We start from the raw sequence: 25,263 nt of genomic DNA, 5'->3' as shown, positions 1-25,263 counted from the left end.
TACCTGTGCTTTTTAAGAATAGACCAAAGTATTATGTTAAAATGCTAAAAATTTGGATGGGGCGGCTCACCCTGCTTTAGGATTGCTATGGTGCTCCAACTGCAATTGATGCACCCAAATCAAGAGGTAGGATAATAGAATAAAGAAATGTAGAAGGGCACTCAGCATAAGGAGTCACATCGAATCATGGAAGTCCAAACAATGCAATTTATTGAACACGTCTAAAATGGGCAATCAAACTAGTAGTGGTAAAAACAACACAATATCAACACACCGTAAAATATATCATGAAAATAAATATTAGCAATATCTTGTATATAAAAATATCATGTGTATAAATAAGGAGGGGGAGTTTTCAAATAAAATGTCCAATACCACACAAAAACACAGGTCAACGTTAAAAGTGAATTATGTTCCTAGATCTGCAATTGTGGGAACTTTCGATATTTCGAATTAAGTATTTCGAATTAAATATTCATGTAGTCTTAGGCTGTCTTGATTAAAACCAATTCGTGGCGTCCCACGTTTTCGAATGGTGTTAAAATCGGCACAGAAAACACTGTTCAACGAACAAATAATCAGGAATCTTTACTTAACTTATTACCACTGAGGAAGGAGTAAAGCAACACTCAGGAACGCGTTTGGTGTTCAATTCATTGACTTGCATAGTGGGGACATAATTACAACCCACATTTATTGGACTTTACTTTTGGAAAAGGTAAAAAGATTAAACTGAACGGATTTCAATTACCCGAAAGACACAACACTTGGAGAGAAACGCCTACAGGATCGAGGAAGAGACAAGCATTTGATCTTGCTGCACCCAAAGAAAAAAGGTCCTTTGAATGTGCGTGACTCGATGACTACAGTGCATGGGTTAACTATTGAATCTGTGTCTGAAAACTACAAACACGTGGGACGCCGAAATCTAAGTTGCACCTCAAAGGAAAAAGGTCCATTAAATGTGCGTGACTCGATGACTACAGTGCCTGGGTTAACTATTGAATCTGTGTCTGAAAACTACAAACACGTGGGACGCCGAAATCCAAGTTCGATATTTAATTCAAAATACTTAATTCGAAATATCGAAAGTTCCCACAATTGCAGATCTAGGAACACAATTCACTTTTAACGTTGACCTGTGTTTTTGTGTGGTATTGGACATTTTATTTGAAAACTCCTCCTCCTTATTTATACACATGATATTTTTATATACAAGATATTGCTAATATTTGTTTTTATGATATATTTTACAGTGTGTTGATATTGTGTTGTTTTTGCCACTACTAGTTTGATTGCCCATTTTAGACGTGTTCAATAAATTGCATTGTTTGGACTTCCATGATTCGATGTGACTCCTTATGCTGAGTGCCCTTCTACATTTCTTGATTCAAAGTATTATGTTGTCAAGGCTGAAATGAGTATCTACCTTGGAAGGGACCCTTCTCCATCCAGTACCCTTCACAGGGAAAGTTCAAATGAATTAAAACAGAATGCTAGTTTTACATTTATCCTACAGAATAGAATCCATTAAATATATGGATGTCTACTTCTATCTCAGCATTTCAGTTGTATAAATATTAAAACAATGCCCTAGGCTCGCCATTATTGTGGTCCATTTTCCTAAGTATATGTGTAGCAGCTACCTGATGATCTTCTTTTCTCAGTGGTGGTTTAGTGATCTGTACTTTATCATTCTGCCCCTGTTGCAGTGGAAATCAGCTCTCTATGTGATGACTTCCTGGTGAGCCTGTGATAGGTGTGTTTATACACAGCAGCCAATCAGAGGTAGCAGATCTGCAGGGAGGAGACAGAAAGCAGCAGCCTAGACCAATGATAACACAGGAGTTGTGTTTCAGACTACCCCAGACTTCCTGTATGCAGTGTAGCTAATATGTAGTCACATATTATTACTGCTCTGCCCTAATGAAGCTGAACAGTCAAACAGCAAGATGTAAGCAAAATAAATAACAAGTATTTATCCAGGTTGGGTCTTGTAGGCAAACTGTTATTATAAAACTGAAAGTAAGGCCTCATGCACACGACCGTTGTGTGTTTTGCGGTCCGCAAAACGCGGATCTGCAAAACACGGATGGCGTCCGTGTGCTTTCCGCAGTTTACAGAACGGCACGGACAGCCTTTAATATAACTGCCTATTCTTGTCTGCAAAGCGCGGACAAGAATAGGACATGTTATATATTTTTTGCGGACCACGGAACGCAGCAACGGATGCTGACAGCACACAGAGTGCTGTCCGCATCTTTTGCGACCCCATTGAAGTGAATGGGTCCGCATCTGAGCCGCCAAAACTGCGGCTCAGATGCGGCCCAAAACAACGACCGTGTGCATGAGGCCTTACAATGCATTAAAATACAGCATGTACTCTAATTCATTGTAAAATTTATAAAAGCAATCAGACTATCAGAAGTCCTTTAGTGGGAGTAAAATACAAAAATTTTATAAAGTTTTTTATAAAAATAAATAAAAGTTTCAAGTGTAAAAAAAAGCCCCTGTAAGAACAGCAGCCCAAGGTCGCCACTGCCCTGATCTTTTCTGTGGGCATGGATGCTGCTCTATTCACCATGCCGCTGCCTCCCTAGTACTCGAGGCTCTGTCTCTTTAGGTCATGTATGCTTACCTCTGGCCTCTTAAAGGGCCAGTGCATGCACTTCCAAATTCTTCCCCAGCTAATGGTTAGGGCTCCTTGGGTATTTAAGGGATCCTCTGGCCCTATAAAAATATCACATGATCTACCCAATCAGATGAAGGCCGTTATAAAATTATGCCAGAACAGTTTTTTTTTGTCACCTTGCCCTCATAAAACATAATATGAAACGATCAAAAAGTCATATGTACCCCAAAATGGTACCAATGAAAAATGTCCCCTCATCTGAAATAAAAAACAAGCCCTTACACAAGACCAAAAAAATAAAAAAATATGGGTGTCAAAAAATGGCAACAAAAAATTATGTTTTTTAACCACTTCCAGACCGGGCCATTTACCCCCTTCCTGACCAGGCCTAATTTTTCAAATCTGACTTGTGTCACTTTATGTGGTAATAACTTTGGAACGCTTTTACTTATCAAAGCCATTCAGAGATTATTTTCTCGTGACACATTGTACTTCATGTTAATGGTAAATTTGAGTCAATATGCTTTATTTAAAAAAAAAATCCAAACGTTAATGAAAATGTGAAAAAATTCACTGTTTTCTAAATTGGAATCTCTGCTTTTAAAACAGAAAGTGATACCTCATAAAATATTGATTACTTAACATTCCCCATATGTCTACTTTATGTTGACATAATTTTGTAAATGTCATTTTATTTTTTTTAAGATGTTAGAAGGCTTAGAATTTTAGAAGCAATTCTTAAAATTTTTAAGAAAATTTCCAAAACCCACTTTTAGGGACCAGTTCAGGTCTGAAGTCACTTTGTGGGGCTTACATAGTGGATACCCCAATAAATGACCCCACTGTAGAAACTACACCCCTCAAGTTACTCAAAACTGATTTTACAATCTTTGTTAACCCTTTAATGTTCCACAAGAATCACTTTTTTGGCAGACTTTCCATTTTAATCTATTTTGTTCTTTAACATATCGAGGGTTAATAGCCAAACAAAACTTCATATTTGTTACCCTGATTCTGCGGTGTACATAAACACCCCACATGTGGTCATAAACTGATGTAAAAGCACACGTCAGGGCACAGAAGAGAAGGCGGGCCATATGGTTTTTGGAAGGCAGATTTTGCTGAACTGGTTTTTAGATGCCATCTCCCATTTGAAGCCCCCCTGATGCACCCTTACAGTAGAAACTCCCAAAAATTTACCCCATTTTGAAAACTAGGGGATTAGGTGCCAGTTTTATTGGTACTATTTTGGGGTACATATGATTTTTAATTGCTCTATATTACTTTTTTGTGAGGCAAGATAACATAATTTTTTTATTTTTTTTTACAACATTCATCTGACAGGGTAGAGCATGTGCTATTTTTATAGAGCAGGTTGTTATGATATCAAATATGTCTACTTTATTGTTTGTTTCAGTTTCAGTTTTACATAATAAAAAAATTGTTTTGTGTCTCCATTTTCTGAACTCCATATTGTTTTTATTTTTCTGCCAATTGTCTTGTGCATGAGCTCATTTTTTGCAGGAAGAGTTGATGTTTTTATTAGTACAATTTCTGGGTACATATGATTTTTTGTTCATTCATTATTACACTTTATGAAGCAAGGTGACCAAAAAATTGGTTGTTTTAGTACAGTTTTTATTTATTTATTTTTACAGTGTTCATCTGAGGGGTTAAGTCATGTGACATTTTTTATAGAGCAGATCGTTACGGACGTGGCAATACCTAATATGTAGACTTTTTCCTATTTATTTACGTTTTACATAATAATAGCATTTTTTAAACAAAAAAAAATTATGTTTTAGTGTCTCCAAAGTCTGAGAGTAATAGCTTTTTTATTTTTTGACCATTAGGATTTAATTTTATGTGGGATAAGGTGACGGTTTGACTGGTACTATTTTGGGGGGCATATGCCTTTTTGATTGATTGGTGTTGCACCTCATACAAGACCTCTGTGGAACATTTATCTTCACTTTTTTTTTTTTAACTATACATTTCTCCTGTAACTGGGGCTGACATAGTAGCCCCAGTTACAGGCGAAATACACCCCCCAGAGAGGCTGTACAGCACTATACAGCGCTGTACAGCCTCAGTGCAGGGCTGATCGAGGTCTGTGGAAGACCCGACAGCTCCTGCACTCTCCCGGTCCCGGTGCTCACATGACCACCAGGCCGGGACAGGAAGCACATAGTGCTTCCTGATCTTTATATCTGTATACACAGTGCCCCCCGCTCAGCAGCTGCTTGATAAGAGTGCAGCTGCCATCTCTGAATGGACATTTTAGAACGTCCATTTATAGATAAACAACCGCCCATAGGAAGTTTATATCCTATGGGCGGTCGGAAGTGGTTAAAAAATGTTTTTATTGTCTAAAATTGAAAAAATGTATTGCATCATCTGTAATGACCTGCTCTATAGAAATATCACATGATCTACCCTGTCAGGTGAACACCATAAGAAAAAAACATAAATGCTATGTCAGAACAGCCATTTTTTTGTCACATCACCTCCCCAAAAATATATCAGGTGATCAAAAAGTCTTATGTACCCCAAAAAAGTACCAATGAAAATGTCACCTGATCCAACAAAAAAAAAAAGCCTGCACGCAAGCAACATGGTGCCTGTAAACCAATCCATCTAAAACTGTGCTGCAAAAACTGAAAGTTAGTCTTTCCCTTCTGAACCGTGCACCATACCCAAACAGCAATTTATGTCCACATTTATGGCATTTGCGTACAACATACTGGGCACTGAAATTCCATATCTGTAGAAAACTTGCAGTTTTCATTTTGCAGAGTCCCCTGCTCATTCATTTCTTAAAAATACCTGTGGTGTCAAAATGCTCACACGAAATCTTGATAAATATCTCAGGATCTCAGCAAAAGTGATATAGCACCCAAAAACCATTACAGAAAAATCCACACTCCAAAAGCCAAATGGCGCTACTTCCCTTCTGAACCCTGCCGTGTCCCCATACAACAGTTTACATCTACAATTATGGAATTTCCGTATCTAGAAAAAAAAAACACCTACAATATTAATTTAGGAAGGATGGTGTGAGTCTCAGATGGCACCAGCTGGCCACAGAATAGTGGGCACTGAAATGCCATATCTGTGGAAAAATTGAAATTTTCACTTTCCACATCTTATTGCTTATTAATTTCTGCAAAATAGCTGTGTAGTCAAAATGCTTACTCCGTCCCCCAATACCTCGAGGGGCGGAGTTTTTAAAATGGGGTCACTTCCCTTATATTATGGGGTCACTTATCATTGTAACCAAGACTGTCAGCACAAGCAGTGTATATCACCACACTGGGCCTCAAAAGCACATGGTGCTCCTTTACTACTGAGCCCTCTCATACACTCATGCAAAAGAATAGGGCCACATATAGGGTGTTTCTAAACCCAGGAAACAAAGAAAATTAATAAGAGGGCTTGCTCTTCACACAGGCACATGATGGGCTGAACCTATTGGCCACTGAAATTGCATATCTGTGAAAAATAGCAATTTTCTCTTTTCATCATCTGCTGAGAATTCATTTTTGCAAAAAACATGTCTGGTGAAAATGCTCATGCCCCACTAAGTAAATACCTTGAGGGGTATCCATTTATTATTTCACGCCGGAGCCTCTACAGTTGGCAGCACAAGCTGCGTAAATTACCACATTGTGCCTCAAATTCACATAGTGCTATTTTACTCCTGAGCCCTGTTATATGTCCAGGCAAAATATTACAGCCACAAGTAGGGTGTTTCTAAAACTAGGGAGCACAGCATAATAATATGGGCTTACCTTTCAAACTAGTACACACCGGGCATCAGTTTGCACCATCTGTAGTGTATACATTTTTGAAAAACACCTGTGTGGTCAAAATGCTTACTCTACCCCATGGAAAATTCTGTGAGGGGTGTGGTTTCTAAAATGTGATTACTTCTTGGGGGTTTCTTTATTTTATTTAACCTCAAAGTCTCTGCAGTTGTCAACCAGTGCTGTATAAATCACCAAACTGAAATGCACATGATGCTCTTTCTGTTCTGAAACCTGCAGTGTGCCCAAACAGCAGTTTATTACCACATAGGGGTACTCAGGAAAAATTATGTAACAAAATTTAGGTGCTTTTTCTCCTATAACCACTATTGAACATGAAACATTTCAAACTATAAGTACATATAATTAATATGAAATGTACATTTTTATTTCATGTCTCAATTCTAAAAAATGCAATGAAACACCTTTGGGGTAAAGGAAATGCCTATACCTGTAAGTGAATTCCTTGAAGGGTTTAGTTTCCAAAATGGGGTAACTTCATGGGGTTTTAGACTATATTGGTACCTCAAGTGCTCTGAAAATGTGACACAGTGCCCAAGAACTATTCCAGTGAAATCTACCCTTCAACAGCTAAATGCTGCCCCTTCCCTTCTGAGCCCTGTTGTGTGCTCATACAGCAGTTTACAAACACATATAGGGTGTTACTGTATTCAGGAGAAAATGGGTAACAAATTGTTGAGCACTTTTTCTCCTGTTATCCCTTGTGAAAATGAAACATTTTTAAATATTTTATCAGAAGAAATAAAAATTTTCATTTTCACAGCCAAGTGTTTCTAAATTCTGTGAAATGCCTGTGACATCAAAGTGCTTAGTACATGCCTTGTTAAATTCCTCCAGGAGTATAGTGTCCAAAATGGGGTCACTTTTTTGGGGGTTTCCACTGTAGGAGTCTCTTCAAATGTGACATGATGCCCAAATACCAATCCAGTAAAATCTGCCCTAAAAAAAACATATGGTGCTCCTTCCCTTCTAAACTCTGCCATGTGCCTTTTCAGCGCTGTTTCTGTAATATCCATAATCAGAGTAATCACAAAATGTGTTCAATGTGCTGCCCATTGTGTTGGATTATCAATGCAACCCTTTTCTCCCACTCTTCACACACTGATAGCAACACTGCAGGAGAAATGCTAGCACAGGCTTCCAGTATCCGTAGTTTCAGGTGCTGCACATCTCGTATCATCTGAAGGCAATCGTCTATGCTGTGAAGATACGAGATGTGCAGCACCTGAAACTACGGATACTGGAAGCCTGTGCTAGCATTTCTCCTGCGGTGTTGCTATCAGTGTGTGAAGAGTGGGAGAAGAGGGTTGCATTGACAATCCAACACAATGGGCAGCACATTGAACACATTTTATAAGTGGTCAGAAACTTGTAAATAACTCATGAAAGAATAAAGTTACGTTAAAACCAAGCACATCATTGTTTTTCTTGTGAAATTCCCAATAAGTTTGATGTGTCACATGACCCTCTTCCTATTGAAAACACAAAATTTGGATTCAAAATGTCCGACTTCTAAATGGCCGCTATGGTCACCACCCATCTTGAAAAGTTTCCCCCCTCACATATACTAATGTTCCACAAACAGGAAGTTAATATCACCAACCATTCCCATTTTATTAAGGTGTATCCATATAAATGGCCCACCCTGTAGAAGAAATGAAAGATATGTATGCAAATATGTATTATGTTGGGTAGCTGTTGATTTTTATATTTAGGTCAAAAATTAAAAATAGAATTTAGATATTATGTCACTGATGAAAAAATCGCAAAGCAGAGCAGAGATGTCAACATTGTAACTCAATTTTAGTTGTCATCTTCCTTTTACAGGGAAAAAAAATATCTCCAACTGCACACTATAGGTAAATCCTTCACTTCTCACATTTATTTTCAGTGAGACTGTCACCATGTTTATACTTCAGACCTCTCTCTCTTGCCACAGTGGCCCTTGAATGAGGATCATGCACATAAGATACACAGACATCTAATATCACTTCTATGTAGTGATGAGCTAAAGGGGTAATTTTATTAAGTCCTCTGACCAGAAAAGTGGCATCAAAAAGAGAGGGTTATGGCAAAATTTACCATAATGTATGCCAAAAATTTGCTAAATTGTAGCTCATATCTATGCCAGTTCATAGCTAACATAAATTTGACTTTCTGGCTGATGAGTCGATGAATTAAGGGTCATTTTAGGAAGGATGTTTGACTAGAAAATGTTATTTAACTAAGGGATAGAATTATGAATGAGCGATAGTCTTTGCCGAGTCTTGATCTTTTTTCCAGATTGTGGAAAAAAATTTACTTTCGAAACGCATGTGACATATTTTTGATTATCTTCATAATTAAATTAGTAAATGTACTATGATATCTCTTAAGTTATTTTTACTGAGTTTATATTTTTAACCACGCAGTCTTCTCATGATTCCAAGGAAAATGGATGTGTCCACTTGCGGCTATATTTGATAAGAGTTGGGTTTAAGAATATGAAAGGAATGCACTTTAATCCTCCGGATTTAAATTCTTTCTGACTATATTTTAAGGAATTCCCTTTTTTATATGAGTCTCTGAAAAGCCTAAAATTCATGTGAAAAAATAATCTTTATTTTGGTTTACTTTGTGTTTGTAGCTTGTACAGATGGAGCAGGGTTAGCACTCCAGCTCTTAACTCAAATTTCTTAACTCATCGCGTTATCTTGAGACAAAAGCCATTGAAAAGCAATTGAAGGTGTTTGCTTAGATTAGATAACACAACTCAGAAATCTCAGAAAACAGGAGTGTTAACTCTACTCCATCTGTATGCAGTACTGGCGATAGTAATAGTCAGCAAAGGGGTACTATCATAGTGATAATTCACATATTTTCTGCAGTGTATGTATATGTCTATGTTATAGTAAAAGGGGAGCACCACTCAAACAAGTAACAACATTTAGCTTAAGATGAACTATATTCAGTCTAATTATTCTCTTTTTTTACATTTTAGATGTTGAAGAGTGTGAAAGAAACCCTTGCCTTCATGCGGAATGTGTAAATACCCAGGGATCATACATTTGCCAGTGTCACCCTGGATTCCAGAGCACATCAACACGAACAGAATGCAGAGGTATGGAATAGGATGATAGCTGTACTGTAGGGCCAAGGACACCAGTATGTGGTTTTGTAAGTAGGAGAAAAAGTATGAAAACCATAGTGTCTAGTTGGATCACAACAGCCAAGATGGGTAAGGCTACTTTCACCTGCTGGATCTGTACTAACGCTTGCACGAATGTGCTGCCAGAAGTCTGGCCTCATTCACTATAATGGGGATGAGCGGGAGATGCGGCCACAGCAAAGCAAACATGCCGAGAGGCAGCCGGACAAATACTGCAGCATGTTTATCTCCCGCCCGTCCCCATTAAAGTGAACGGGGCTGGGCTGGACTTCCACAGTACATTTGTGTAGGAGTTAGTATGGATCCCGCAGCTGAAAGTAGCCTTACCCAGTTTGGCTGTTGTGATCCAACTAGACACTATGGGTAATACCTGCCAGACAAACCTAACGCTAGTGTGAAAGTAGCCTTACACCTGTCAACATGCCTGATGGTGCATTCATTATCATAAATTATGCCTCCTCCAGAACACCGTGTGTCAGACTGAAATCAGCCCATAGTTAATGTGGTGAGGACTGTGTAAAAACACCAATTGGAACTAGATTTAGTTTAAATGGTGATTAAAACATTGCAAAAACCCAGTTTTGAGACTTTTTAAACACAAGAAAACTGGCATGGGGGCAGGGCCGGCCTTTGGGGTGTGCGGGCTGTGCGGCCGCACAGGGCGCCATAGTAACAGGGGCGCTGGGCGGCCGACAGCTCGCAATGTAATCTGCGGCAGGCGAGGCTGTACTTGTGTTCTCCCTCGGGGCGCCCCCTCCATCTCCCCCTCCCCTGTCTGACCTGATTCCTCCTCCCCTGTGTCTGACCTGCCTGCTGCCCCCGCCGCTGCCAATAAGAAGAGACAGGAGGAGGAGGGGAGGGGCTGTGGCCACTGCGCCACCAATGAAGAAAACTGACCTGAATACAAATACAGGAGGCGGGTGCCGGAATCAAATAGCCGACACCCGACCTCTGTGACAGGGAGCTGCGATCAGCTGCAGTTGAGTTAACCCTTCAGGTGCGGTACCTGAGGGGTTAACTGCCGCTGATCGCAGCTCCCTGTCACAGAGGTCGGGTGCCGGCTATTTGATTCCGGCACCCGCCTCCTGTATTTGTATAAGAAACGTTGGTGGCACAGTGCGCCCCCCTCCCCTAGTATAAGAAACGTTGGTGGCACAGTGCGCCCCCCCCCAAACACCCCAGTATAAGAAACATAATTGGTGGCTCAGTGCGCCCCCCCTAGTATAAGAAACATTGGTGGCACAGTGCGCCCCCCCCAGTATAAGAAACATTGGTGGCTCAGTGGGAAGTGCCAATGAGGGTTAAAAAATAATTTAAAAAAATTAACTCACCTCCTCCAGTTGATCGCGTAGCTGCCGGTCTTTCTTCAGGACCTGTGGTGACGTCACTGAGCTCATCACATGACCCATTACCATGGTGATGGATCATGTGATGTATCATGTGATGAGCACAGTGATGTCACCACAGGTCCTTTGACAGGTCATGAAGAAAGAACAGAAGACGATCAATTGGAGGAGGTGAGTTAATTATTTTTTTATTTTTTAACCCTCATTGGCACTGCCCACTGCGCCACCAATGTTTATTATATTGAGGGGGGGCACACTGCGCCACCAATGTTTATTATATTGAGGGGGGGCGCACTGCGCCACCAATGTTTATTATATTGAGGGGGGGCGCACTGCGCCACCAATGTTTATTATATTGAGGGGGGGGGCGCACTGCGCCAATGTTTATTATACTGGGGTGTTGGGGGGGGGCGCACTGCGCCACCAATGTTTATTATACTGGGGTGTTGGGGGGGCGCACTGCGCCACCAATGTTTATTATATTGAGGGGGGCGCACTGCGCAAATGTTTATTATACTGGGGTGTTGGGGGGGCGCACTGCGCCACCAATGTTTATTATACTGGGGTGTTGGGGGGGGCACTGCGCCACCAATGTTTATTATACTGGGGTGTTGGGGGGGGCGCACTGTGCCACCAATGGGTTAGGGTAGGGAAAAATTATGGGCCAGTGCACAGGTGCGGTGATCGGATGGATGTTCTCAGCAGGACACCGGCCGACACTGCGCATGCGCTGGGAGCCTCACCAGCGGTTAGGGTAGGGAAAAAGCACTGGCCCGTACGTAATTTTTCCCTTCCCTAACCGCTGGTAAGGCTCCCTGGCAATGCGCAGTGTCGGCCGGTGTTCAGCTGAGAACATCCATCCGATCACTGCGCCTGCGCACTGGCCCATAGTTTTTCCCTACCCTAACCTCCGGCGAGACTCCTGGCACATGCGCACTCTGCTGTGAAACTTCCCTAACCTGACGTTGTGCGCCTGCGCGGCGCTGCACACCTCCTCACGTCATGTCCGGTGCGACCGGAAGTGACGAGGGTAGGGAAATCTCACGAAGTAGGGAAGTATGACATTACACCGGCCTTTGGGGTGTGTGGGCTGGTAACTACTTGGTTGGATAGTCAGCCAGCCTATGCCATGATGCCAGCAACAAGCAGTGTTTTTTTTTTTTTTGGGGGGGGGGGGGGGGCGCCACAAGGTTAGCTCGCACAGGGCGCCTGGACACCTAAGGCCGGCCCTGCATGGGGGAATAATAAATTCCAATATCAAGAACTACAGCATTTTTGAAAAGCAGCCAGAAAGACAAAAATGACAGCTAATTCACAAAAACACCAGTAGCAAATATATGCTTGTGTTTTTAGTGGAAAAAAAGCACTGAAAACTGCAGGTGCAAAAACGCCACTAAAAATACAAAATGTGTAAAGCGCCCTAAGTGGTAAAGAGGTAGCAGTTATACCTGGACATTTGTGCCTGTGGGGGAACAAAGCCTTTGCTGCCAAATAAGAAGATACCAGTTTATGAATGAGGGGTATTGGTAGGGCGACCTGTTGCAGATATCACGTTGAAGACCTCTGCTGACAAGAGCTCAGCTAGGTTTTGTCGTCCAGGGCCTAGGTTCTCAATCTGTAGTACCTGCACCTCAGGGAGACATGTTATATGTCTGGGGGTACTAGCACTGAGTACTTGCTGCACAGTATATGTTAATACCCTTGGTCATACTCTGACATGATTTGTTTGAGGTGGTACTTATAGAGGACCATCGATACAGTTTTCTCTTCATAAAGCATTTTTATGGGTGAGACCTTGCCTCTCCTTCCCTAAGATTAGCCAGTATAGGCTTAATTAGTATATATTGGGAATTAGCATTAGTATGATTCTGTTTACATTGTGTCAGAGTCTTACATCGGAGATATATGTCAGAGTATTCCCCAATATAAGCCTCTTATGTTGGGTTATAATGTAGGGCACATGGCGGCATATGTCTCCTATTGGCCACAATAATATTTAAAAATATATATATGTGCAGTAAACATTTCTTGTTCCTATCATATAGTAAGAACACAACACTTCCACCCCCAATGGAGGCCAAAGGCACACTCTTTTGGCCTCCATCAAATGAATGAGAGCCTATGGCTACATTAATCGTATACAACAGAATCTGTTTTATGTCATAGTATTAATATATTTATACAGAATGCCTTTGATAGAAATATCACTTCACTTAGTTTTTCACCTTCACTAGTCACTAGGTTTTTGTAACTCATTTACAATCTCCAGAAAATGGCTTGTGTACCATCTTGTTGAGGTGAACTCTGTTGCCTGCTTTTTTTCTGTGCTTCTAACCAAGTAATTGTGTTATTGTGACGTGCATTATGTCAGATTTTAATGGAAGTACTATCTTTTAGACATTGACGAATGCTTACAAAATGGTCGCATCTGCAACAATGGACGGTGTGTGAACACAGATGGCAGTTTCCATTGTGTGTGCAATGCAGGCTTTCAAGTTTCATCCGATGGAAAGAATTGTCAAGGTAAATTGTATTTTTTATGACGTACTGTATTTTTCGCCCAATAAGACGCACCGGCCCATAAGACGCACCTAGGTTTTAGAGAAGGACAATAAGAAAAAATATTTTTCATTAGACCTTAGATCAAAGCAGCAATCAGACCACCAATGTTATTCAGACCTCAGGTCACAGCCCCACAGCCACTTCCCGGTGGAAGCGCTCATTAGTATTCGCCCCATAAGATGCAGTGACATTTTTCCCCCACTTGCGTCTTATTGGGTGAAAAATATGGTATGCTATATTTTTTTATTATAAGGTTATGGTACATCACAAATGAACTTCTTCGTACATCTCAATGTCGACTGCTTTAAACAACAACTTGCCCATGGGTTTAAAATAATATTGCCAGTCATTGTTATTTGGCTCTCACTGGTATAGAGTATGTTTACATGTAGGTTATGTCTACATTTACCATTGATACTGTTACTGCAGTCTAAATATGTCTATGCTCGATTTTACTGCCTTGACATTTTAGCATGCTAGGAGTAAATATAGCACTGGATACCATTCAATGGAGGAAACTTAAGTTATCAAAGTTTCCCAGAAAGAAAGTGTGTTAGATTGAGGAAGTAATCACATTGTGACTGAAAACAATAGTCTTTTGAGGACTGGCAAGTTTTCAGGAAAAGCCTTACTTTCACCTTACAATAGTGGGAGTAGTGTTAGCTCTCAGATAGTACTGAAAGTGATGGCATGAACCTGGGCACAATAATAAATCATTATGGTATTAATAAAAATCTTCCTGTACACAATAGAAAAAAATATTGAGAGTAACACCCAATTTAAAATATAGGCGTAAATTACTCAAAAATTTATTTGCATGGCTACAGTTTTCCCAAAAACATAAAAGACATCAGTTTTCCATTCTTCATGCTGCTTTGGAAGGGTTTGCATTTCAAACACTGCTTACAGTAGTTTGGAAGCAGTTCACTTCTCACGTTACCTGGTTGTTACCTCATACCCTTTCTAAATTTACAAATGTGCCCCATGGCAGATTAACCTACTCTGATACATGGTACTTTATCAGTTTCTTGGAGTAGAAGACAATTTTTTTGTTTTCACGTGATAGCCCTTTTACATGGGCCAACGATTGACTGAATGGACTTTGTACAAGCTTCTATTCATGATTATCATTGCCCCATGTAACATGCCCATTAATTGCATCTTTTATGCTGGCATAAAGAACATAATTTGTTGGCAGCACATTGCCTCATGTAAACAGGGATGTGCTTCCTACTTCTGGTTCGTCCGCTGTGTTTTTCCTGGCGCTGGGCATCCACTGAGAACAGCTGAGTGCTGGGTGTTGGATTCCCACAGATCAATATCTAGAACCTAGAAAACACCTTTAAACTGCATTACTACTATATTTACAAAACTAGTAAAGTTGAGCTTCTGAGCAAATATTTTGGACACATTTTGTGTGAGCCGATCTGCCCTGACAAGGTGACCTTACTCAGATGAGTCCCTACACTACACCTGTAGTAGAGAGACTTACCTATCTATCTTGGATCTAGACCTACCAAATGACGTGAGATGTGACGTGAGATGTGTCTACTGTAATAAGAGGCAGATGCCGCTTAATAAATGAGCTGCGTCTCTGGTCCTCCATGTACCAGAAACTCAAATTTATGCCAGCTAGTGGCTGAATTAGACTTGATATATAATTTCTGGCCCTACCCATCCCACTATGTCCCTCCCCTTTTATTGCCATTTTAGTGGAGATAAGAAGCACAAAACATTGCAAATTATGGCGCGAATATGGCATGTACCATAATTTGCAACTTTTTAAAACCATAAAAGTGGCATTAAAGTGTTGATAGATCTTCTCCATTGTCTGGGTCTTGATGCATTTTACCATATTTTTTTAACACAGTTTGCAGTATTTCCTTTTTTAAGAAATTTTGCAAAAATAATAGCAAAAACATCACACGTGTGAGCCCATTTTTTTTAATGCACCGCTGTATAGTTTTAATGAGAACAGAACCCCTTGAGCTGCACGTAATTAACCTCCTACAGCCAGCCAGTACTCTGCTCTGTACTGATAAGGGCAAACATCTGGAGAATGATGATTTCACAGACACGGCCATAGACAATTTAGTACATATTGGCTGTTACAGTTGTTCACACTGGCGATACACGTTCAATGAAACGGATGATGGACGAAAGACCTTTCTGGGAACTTTATTTTAAAGAAAGATCTTTCATCCGACTATCAGATAAAAATATTAACCGCTGGCAACTTCATTAGTCAACTTCAACAGTCATTAGTCGGCTAAAATGATTGTTCGTTGTTAAATTTCACCCGACAAACGTTTTGGTTGAAACGTTTTAGTCTATTCTGAATGACCACCTTTAGAACAGAAGTGCTACAGGAATCATTAACCCTCATCTACTGCATTGATGACAGAAGATGTCACCGCAGGCTGAGGACCCACACATGGATGTAAATAAAGAATGACTTCAGACTTTGTAATACAGTAGATGCTTTAGTTTGACCCTACCTATCTCATAGCCTTACAGAGCACCTTCTAGTATACTCATCACATAGAACTGTGAATATTGTTGAAGACCACAGATTGGATTGCTCTATTATGACACAGTGTTAAGTAGACTAATATATAGAAGGGTGATATGGTAGGGAAGATCAACTTTGATGGTATTTTGGAATGTTAATTATGATAAATATATTGCATTTTTTTCCAGATATGGATGAATGTAGTGTAAAGAACATGTGCTTAAATGGAATGTGCATCAATGAGGATGGAAGTTTTAAATGCATCTGCAAACCAGGCTTTCAGCTTGCACCTAATGGGCGGTTTTGCACAGGTATGTATGAGCTTTTAATTCAACTAAGATTGAGTGACTTTGCAAAGAAGTTGAGCAGTGTTTCCTTCTGAAGTGTAACAAATGTCTAATAGAGGAATGGTTGCTTTCAAGTAATTATGAAGGTTTCCATAAATGGCTGTTCACTGATGCTTGCTTCAGGGGACACATTCATTGGAAGATTCTGTCCTCCAAAAAGAGCAATAGATGCCAACAAAAGGAAGAACAAATAACATGGGAATGTTTTGCTCATTCCCTTTTCTTGGGAACCATTCCTAGTTATAAAACAAAAAGAAACCCTGAGAGCAGACTCCTCCACACTAGAGTGCATTGTGCCACCACATAAGAAGAAAGTGCTGGCATCATAAATACATGAAAAATCATTGCTGATGTCTAAACACGGTATAGCCCATAAGTGTCTCTGGAAAAGGTTAAAGAGGTTTCCAAGACTTTTGGGTTTTTCTGCTACCATGTGATCTTCTTTTATTTTTGCCACCATGTGATTTTCTTGTGACTGTGACATCATGTACATTAGTCACATGGTCATCCCCTTAAAATTGCATTGCCCAAATGTATGCAACATCAAAAACCATGTTTTGAGCTTGTGCCGCAGTAGCTTTGATACATGCAAGACAACAATCCACAAAAGCCTATTTTGTCACCAATATTGTGCTATATGTAGGGGGGGGGGTTATCTTACAGGTATTGATTGTACAAGAAGGTATAGTGGGCATGTTGAGATGAAGCCAAGCTGCTCTTCTGGCACTCCTATATGAATGAAGTGCAGAACAGAAGCAAGTGGCATGCCCATGAATGAGGGGACCCCCCCAAAAAAATGAAAAGTTTTTTCAGAGCCAGATTTGGAATTTCCAAGTCCCACAAAGCCTCCTTGAAGCGAACCTTTCACCAGGATTTCACCTAATAAACTATTAACAGTACCTTATAGATTATGCTCATTCTGTTTAAATGCATTCTTGTCCCGCTTTCCTGGGATGTATATTGATGAAAAAAAACGACTTATAAAGTCCTTGTCTCCAGCTCCTGCAGTCACGGTGGAAGTCAAGGGGGTAGCCCTTCCCTCACTCCGGGCTGTACCTCCCCTGCCCTAACCCCTCCTCTAACTAGTGAAACTGACACCCGGCTCAGTCGCCGGGACCGCGCTTGTACTGGCGGCGCATGCGCCGTTGGTCTCAGTAGCAGCGCGATCCCGTCTAGGCGCGGACTGAAGCGCGATCCTGTGAGTGAATTGCGCATGCGCCGTCCGTCCCCGATGCCTCCCTGTCTTCTATACAGGCGCGCGCCTGAAGAACAGAAGACAGGGAGGCATCGGGGACGGACGGCGCATGCGCAATTCACTCACAGGATCGCGCTTCAGTCCGCGCCTAGACGGGATCGCGCTGCTACTGAGACCAACGGCGCATGCGCCGCCAGTACAAGCGCGGTCCCGGCGACTGAGCCGGGTGTCAGTTTCACTAGTTAGAGGAGGGGTTAGGGCAGGGGAGGTACAGCCCGGAGTGAGGGAAGGGCTACCCCCTTGACTTCCACCGTGACTGCAGGAGCTGGAGACAAGGACTTTATAAGTCGTTTTTTTCATCAATATACATCCCAGGAAAGCGGGACAAGAATGCATTTAAACAGAATGAGCATAATCTATAAGGTACTGTTAATAGTTTATTAGGTGAAATCCTGGTGAAAGGTTCGCTTTAAGGAGGCTGCCACACATAGTTTTGTGTTGTGCATTTTGTGGACTAAAAAAATTCCTGAAAAAACATCTGACTTGTGGTTTTGGTATTTTTTTTTTTAGGCATTTTTTACTATGTATGTGTTTTAGCACCTTGTGTTTTTATTGGCACTTTTTGTATGCCTTCCTTTTTTTTTTTTACAGGAGAGTATGTACTTCCTGTATTGTCACTTTATCTGTTGAACAGTATAGAGAAAATACATTGGTCCAGAAAACACCATACAAAAAAAAAAAAAAATGGCAAGCACACTGAACATGTTTTTTTTTTAAAATAAAAAACATGGATGCCTATAAGACAAAAATGCCAGACAATGAGCTAAAAAATGCCAGAACCTGAGCATGCTGCAATTAAAAAAATACACTTACCATTGCCCCCCCCTCCAAAAAAATAAATAAACTAAAAATCCTCCAGACTGCATAAGTGTTGGTATTAATTCTTATTCTACTGGTATGTGTCATTCTCTTCTCTGTCTGTCTCTTTTATGTGTATGAGGCGCGGTCATGGTAAGTCTGCACCAGTCTACCACAACAGATGCTCTGTGGAACCTCTTGAGATTCCTCATGGCTGAGGCGGCCCATCACAAATTCTCTTTCCACCCAGGCATTACAATTGCTTTTTATTCTGCAGTAACTGAGTTCAGCATGTCATGTACTGTGTATTTGGTCTGTAGACATTAGCCGTTTTGTATGTGATCTTGTGGTTTTCGGTCCTCTGGGAATTTGGTTTTGAAAACTGGAAAAAAAAAACTTTTGTGATTTAGAACATTACCCCATCAGACCACTAACAGGGGTGCAAAAACAAATATTCTGCCAAAATATTTGTGGTTTATCTGTTTTTGTCATGTTATTGTGTGAAGCCCTCTATAACATTTGTTTTGTCCGTGTATTTCAGCAAGCCATAGTGAATTGGTGTTATATGCTATAATTACGTGCACATTACTTGTACATTATGTCTTTATTACCAAATTATCAACACAATTGTAAATTGCATTTATACAGGCACTATGCTGAATCCCTGCAGAGATTGGGAACCGATTATTACATATAGCAGCTACATGTTATATTTTAATTTCCTTCCGTGTTGTTTTATTACCTAATTTTGGGATCATTTTAGTTTTATGTTGCTGTGAGCTGCTTTTATAACATTTTATTATAGCTTGTGTGACTATCCGGCTAAGACAGGCTCAAGGTTGGCAAAATTGGCTGTGACTCATGTTGTGCAACCAAAGATCGCAGCATGCCAATCAGTGGCATGTTTAGTGCATCATAAACCCTGGGCTGTCTACCCAACTCAGGAGGGCCTCCTCTCTCTATTTTCCCCTGACACCCCCTTCCAATTCCCGGACAAAAGTTGTTGTTTTTTCTGTATGAAGAGGCTGCGGTCCTCTGTGAGCACTGCAGCTTCTTCCTAGGCCATGTTTCGGTACATCACATTCATCAGTCACGTGGTTTAGGAGCAGCTCAATCCCATCCAAGTAAATGGGGCTGAACTGCAATACCAAGCGTAGCCACTATCAAATGGGCAGAGCTGTGCATGGTAAGCACCAGGGAGGCCACAGCGCTCACTGGAGCACCACAATCTCCTCAAACTGATGATCGGTAGGTGTTACCTGCAGTTTGGTGCCTCCTCCATCATGCTGCGCTGCTCCTCTGACCTCCTGTTCCACAGCGCGGCAAAAGGGAGGACACAAGGACTGTCAAGCTGAGAGCGGGCCTTCAGTAGAGGCTTTGGGGCGGCGTTGGACCCCACAGAGATGTTGGGGCCTGGGACTGCCTCCTCCAACGTCCCTATTATAATCTGCCACCGATGTCGCGGGTAAATCCCAAAATAATGGAAGTGAAGGTTTAGATTTCTGGTGACTCCCATTTTGCAGTTGTTCTATTTTGCGGGTTATAATGCTCTCCCAATTACTTTCATTATGTTATGATGTAGCATCACAATACTGTGATCTTTGGCTGTACAACATGTGTAACAGATAAGGTTGCCACGTTACTCCAACTTATGCTCATTAAAGGGTTGCAGATCTGTTGCAGATTTTTGTCAAAATATTAATTAAATAGTCCTGTATGCAGGACTATGTTATCCAGACTTCCTAACAGAAACCCAAGAGACCCCATTATAGTCAATGAGATCTGTCTGCTGCCATTAGATTCAGTCATGTGCTGGTCCTGCACTTCCATTATTTTATAACGGAGCAGAACAATGGGAATCATTGGCGCTGATGTAAAAGCAGCCTATTCAGATCCCCACCCGGTCACAGTACAGGTATGTCATTGTACACATAATGACAAACTGTGCAGAAAAATACATGGATTGCACATCCACGTTCCATTTATTGATCTATAGCTGCTAAGCATAGTTTATAAATATGACCACGAGGCTCTTTGTACATGTTTTGATCAAAACGCATAGGCCCACTCACCACGCCTCAGTGGCCTCTTTCAAGTGAATCCCTACACTAATTTGGCGTTGAACCACGTGGTGACCATAGCTGCTGCAAGACAGCACCTGCAGGTGGAGCGACCCAGCAGCCCAACAGCACCCCTGCTGACAGGCTGAGCCCCATTGGCACCACTGGGTCAGGAGAGATGACTATGCAGGAACCTGACACTGTCAATCAGGAAGGAGTGGGCGGGCTGGCAGAGGAAGCAGGAGGTCCAAGGGTGCGCAGAGTAAGCTTGTGCCCACCCTCTGTGCACTTAACTGCTCACTTGCATATGGGCTAGCCCTATAAGGCATTCTACTTGGTTTAACAGTGAATTACATGGTGACAGACTCCCTTTAACTACTTTTAGGCCTCTTTCACACTGGCGTGTGCGGCCCATGGTCATGCTGCGGCCCGCAATGCACGAGCACAGTCCGTGGGGCAGCCGCAGCGGATCGCGGACCCATTCACTTGAATGGGTCCACGATACGGCCGTTGCGCAAAAAGATAGGACATGTTCTATCTTTTTGCGGAACGGAAGTACGGGACGAAACCCCACGGAAGCACTCCGTAGTGCTTCCGTAGGGTTCCGTTCCGCACTATTCCGCATCTCCGGACCATCTTGCGGACCCATTCAAGTGAATGGGTCCGCATCCGTCATGCGGAATGCCCACGGAACGGCACCCGTGTATTGCGGCCCGCATTTCACACGCCAGTGTGAAAGAGGCCTTAGGGTGTGGAAAATAAGCTGTTGCAAAATTTGCAACGATTCTGCAACTAAATTTGTGTGAGTTGCCAATTTTGATGCAGAATGCCTGCACATATGTCATGAATTTTACCCTCTGGATTGTAAAATGAAATCCTAAGCATAAATTGTCATACTGCAGATTTAAAATCAAGTTATGGGCATTTTTTTTCATTGCTACTATATTGCTAAAGATTTTCTGCATGCAGTTCTGTTGCAAAAAATCCACTTCGCATGGCCACACTCAGAATTGCATATGGAAAATCCAGAGTGTACACTGTAGCAGCAAATTGAATGACATTTTAAAAATAGTTAAGTAACATTAGCATTAACCTTATTTGTGATATCCTGAAACATTGGCTCCGTAACCTGTTGATGTGCCCACATGGCAAGCTGCAGATCTACATTGTAGCCAGTGTGATGATGCTGCTGCTGGCAGTTGACCCAGCAGTGTTGTCCCTGCCTCATAGTATGAGCATTTTCTGGTAATACTTGACATGGTTTGAATGTTCTTTGCAAGTGTCTAGTGATTTTTCAGGATTACAATCTATTAATAAAATACAGTTGGAGTGAATTTGCAAGTGTGTGCTATGGCCATAAGCCAGAGGAAAAAAAAGAAAGGAATCGAGGTGTTTCATACTCATTCTGTCCTTTTAAGGTCAGGAGTGTTGCACATTGCAGGCCGTCTTCTGTGTTGTGGTCTAGTTTTGTTTGCATGGTAACATTGTATATGTCATTTATTGCTATACTTGTAAGGATTTACACTAGCTACATAGAGGAAAACAACTAGTCACCTACATTATAATACAGCCAGATCACAATTTTTCTCATTAATGCATTTTTTTATGTTTTTGTCCACTTAACGACTTACCAAGATATGAAACACACCTACCAGTGTGCCTGCCTAGTGCTTGCAGCACTTATGAGCCATAAATCAGCATTTATGTATCAGATGCTCAAAGGAGTTGTCCAACCCTACAAGTGATGACCTGTCCTCAGGATAGGCCACTACTATATGATCACTGGGGGGTAAGAAAACCTGCACTCCTGCCAATCAGCTGTTCTACAGTGGATCATGTGCAGGAGCCAGAACTACTCCGGTCCGTCTGTTGGGCAGATGGGGACGACACTAGTGGTCCCGACCACTTCAGTGGGAACAGTTGCACAGGAGCTGCTGCAGAACAGCTGATCAGCGGGGTTGCAGGGTGTCAGACCTATCCTATACAATCATTAGTAAAGGGTTGGACAGCCCCTCTTAAAGGGCTCATCTCACTTCAGCATATGACATTTATCAGGTAGAGAAATTCAATACAAGGCACTTACTAATGTATTGTTATTGTCCATATTGCCTCCTTTGCTGGCTTGATTCATTTTTCCATCGAATTATACACTGCTCATTTCTATGGTTACGACCACCCTGCAGCACGGATATGAGGTGGCCAGGAAAAGATCTGCTGCGCATACGTGTCTATGTGCATTCCCACAGTCCTGGCCGCAAGACAGGCTGGCGCCTTTTCCTATAGTGTGCAAGCACGACCACCGCTGCTGAATTGCAGGTGGTGTAATGTCTGTATACAAGCAGTGTACAATGTGATGGAAAAAATTAATGAAGCCAGCAAAGGAAGCAATATGGATAATAACAGTACATTAGTAAGTGCCTTGTATTAACTTTGGCTACATGATAAGTGCCATTTGCTGAAATGAGACAACCCCTTTAAGGGAAATCCAAAGCTTATACACCAAGTATTGGCAGTGCCCCTAAAGAAAATCTGTGAGGTATGCACCATGTGTGGCTGTATCCTCAAGGGTATGATCATATGTGGTGTATATATTGCTAAAGATGTTCTACAACTGAATATGTGTGCATAAAATAAGTAGCGAATACAGTAGAAGCAAAGTGGATGAATTTTTTTTTAAAACATGCGGTGTGGATTTTAAATCTGCAGCTGGTCAATTACCATATGTTGCATGTCGCAGCTGTGGATTTCACCCTTTGCAATGCAGGGGGTGAAATCTACAGCACGCCTGCTGCATTTTTGCAATGAATTCCGCAACAAAGTCCTCATCATTTTATTGTGGATTTTGCTGCAGTGGAATTCCAGCAGATACGCTGTGGATCCTCTGCTGCAGAAAATTCATGCAGGGGCCCAAAACTTGTATCCTAAAGAATTTTATATTCTATTTTGCTTATCAGGTATGAAAATCAGTGAACCCATACTAAAACAAGATTGAAAATCATTTTAGATATTGATACATTCTGTAGTTTTGATAAGTTAGGAGCATATTAAATAATTATTCTGTTGCTTTATCATTTCAGATATTGATGAATGTGAAACAGCAGGCCTTTGCATGAATGGCCAATGTGTTAACACCGATGGGTCCTTCAGGTGCGAATGTTTCCCTGGCCTTGCAGTTGGACTTGATGGACGGGTGTGTGTAGGTAAGATACATCTTTCTTATTTTACATTATGCCACTTTATCAGTTACACATTTCTGTTACTGGAAAAAGGATTATTCATGGTATGGATTCAACAAGATGCCGGACCATGTTCACATAGTAGCATCAGATTTATTGTGTGTGAAAGCATATGTAGAACCATTACACCACATACCAGATCTGTGCTGTTAGAATTATCTGTGAGTATTGTTCAGGCTATTTTACTAATTGTCATGTTTCTAGAAGCATGATACTGGACGATGGTAGACTACGGACATAAAGTAGTGCACATGTTCAGCTCATACTCTGAGCAATGCTCCGCCTAATGGGTGTCATGATCATCTGCTTGTTATAGCAGAAATCGAGATTCGAGATTCACCAGGCCATGCATTTTTTAAATTTTCAGATGTCACATTTAGATGAACATTTTTCTTCTATAGCCTTCTCCTGTTTTTTTTTTTTTACTGGCAGTAGTGGTGGCCATGCAGTAGCCGATCCACTTCAAGGTCCATTGTACCATGGATTCAGATATTCTTCAGCATACAATTGTTGTTTCAGTTGTTTATTTGCGTATTACTCCTTGTCTGTATCTACTTGAACAAGCTTGACCCTCCTCCATAGACCTTTTCAGTAACAGAGGTGGTGCACTCAGATGTTAGTCGTGAATCATTTTATGTGAACTGAAGAGATTGTTGTGTAGGAAAATCCCCCCCCCCCCATTTCATTCGACACCAAAATTTCAGTCAAAATCACATTTTTCCCCATTTTGGTTTGTGGATCAAACAACAGTTGGACCTCTCAACCATGCCAACATGCTTTTCTAAACTGAGTTGTTGATACGTGTTTGGCAGATTATCAATTTCTATTAACAAGCACATGTACAAGAATACCTAATAAATGAAACTGAATAGAAATCTTCATCCATGGTAGGAGTAGATGGTAGGCATAGTTTTCATTCTACAGTACATACTTCATGTTCAAGGAGACAACGAAATAAATACATTCTAGACCTGTAGGTGGTAGATTTTTTTTTGTATGGCTACATGGTGACCTCATTACTTTCCACACTGTGATTGTACTATAGCCAAGCAAGTCAAGGTCATAAGAAAAAGTCCGTTTCAGTATAGAAAACTAAAATATATGCAAATATAATCTGGTTAACAAAACTAACCACAGGATTTAAAAGCAAATTTAGGCTGGAATCAAGGGTTTCACTATTTCACGAGGCAACTTTCAACCAACACAGCAAACCTTTGGCTCTTACTGCTTTATAGGTTTGTTTAGTTTTTTTAAATGTCTAGTTTAGTGTGCCTCAAAGGGGTTTTCCGAGAGTAAAAATAATTGCAGCAGCAAAAGTAAAAAAATAAATAAATCAAATTTCACCTCTTAAATCCCATACTGCTCCAGCACAAATACTCCAGTGGTCCTCTTGATGTAAATAAAGATTGAAGGAGGACTACCAGTGCAACTGCAATGGAGCTATGGAGGATTTAAAGGGTGAATGAATACTGTGGCTTCTATTTTTTACCTCTTGGACAACCCCTTTAAATGAGAAGCAAATAGGCAAAAAAATATGCAA

General features: G+C 41.1%; 1 protein-coding gene across 1 annotated transcript in view; it reads left to right on the top strand.

The window, feature by feature from the left end:
* FBN1 (fibrillin 1) overlaps positions 1-25,263 on the top strand; it is a 261,436-nt gene that overhangs the window by 141,108 nt on the left and 95,065 nt on the right. The window contains exons 13-16 of the mRNA XM_040414001.1: positions 9,440-9,559; positions 13,351-13,476; positions 16,216-16,338; positions 23,565-23,687. Coding sequence (XP_040269935.1) covers positions 9,440-9,559; positions 13,351-13,476; positions 16,216-16,338; positions 23,565-23,687 — 492 coding nt within the window. The remainder of the gene's footprint in view (positions 1-9,439; positions 9,560-13,350; positions 13,477-16,215; positions 16,339-23,564; positions 23,688-25,263) is intronic.

The sequence above is a fragment of the Bufo bufo genome, chromosome 1, assembly GCF_905171765.1.
Source record: "Bufo bufo chromosome 1, aBufBuf1.1, whole genome shotgun sequence".
Classification (NCBI taxonomy): Eukaryota; Metazoa; Chordata; class Amphibia; order Anura; family Bufonidae; genus Bufo; species Bufo bufo.
The sequence above is the reverse complement of the archived record's forward strand: the minus strand, read 5'-3'. Positions and strand labels throughout refer to the sequence as shown.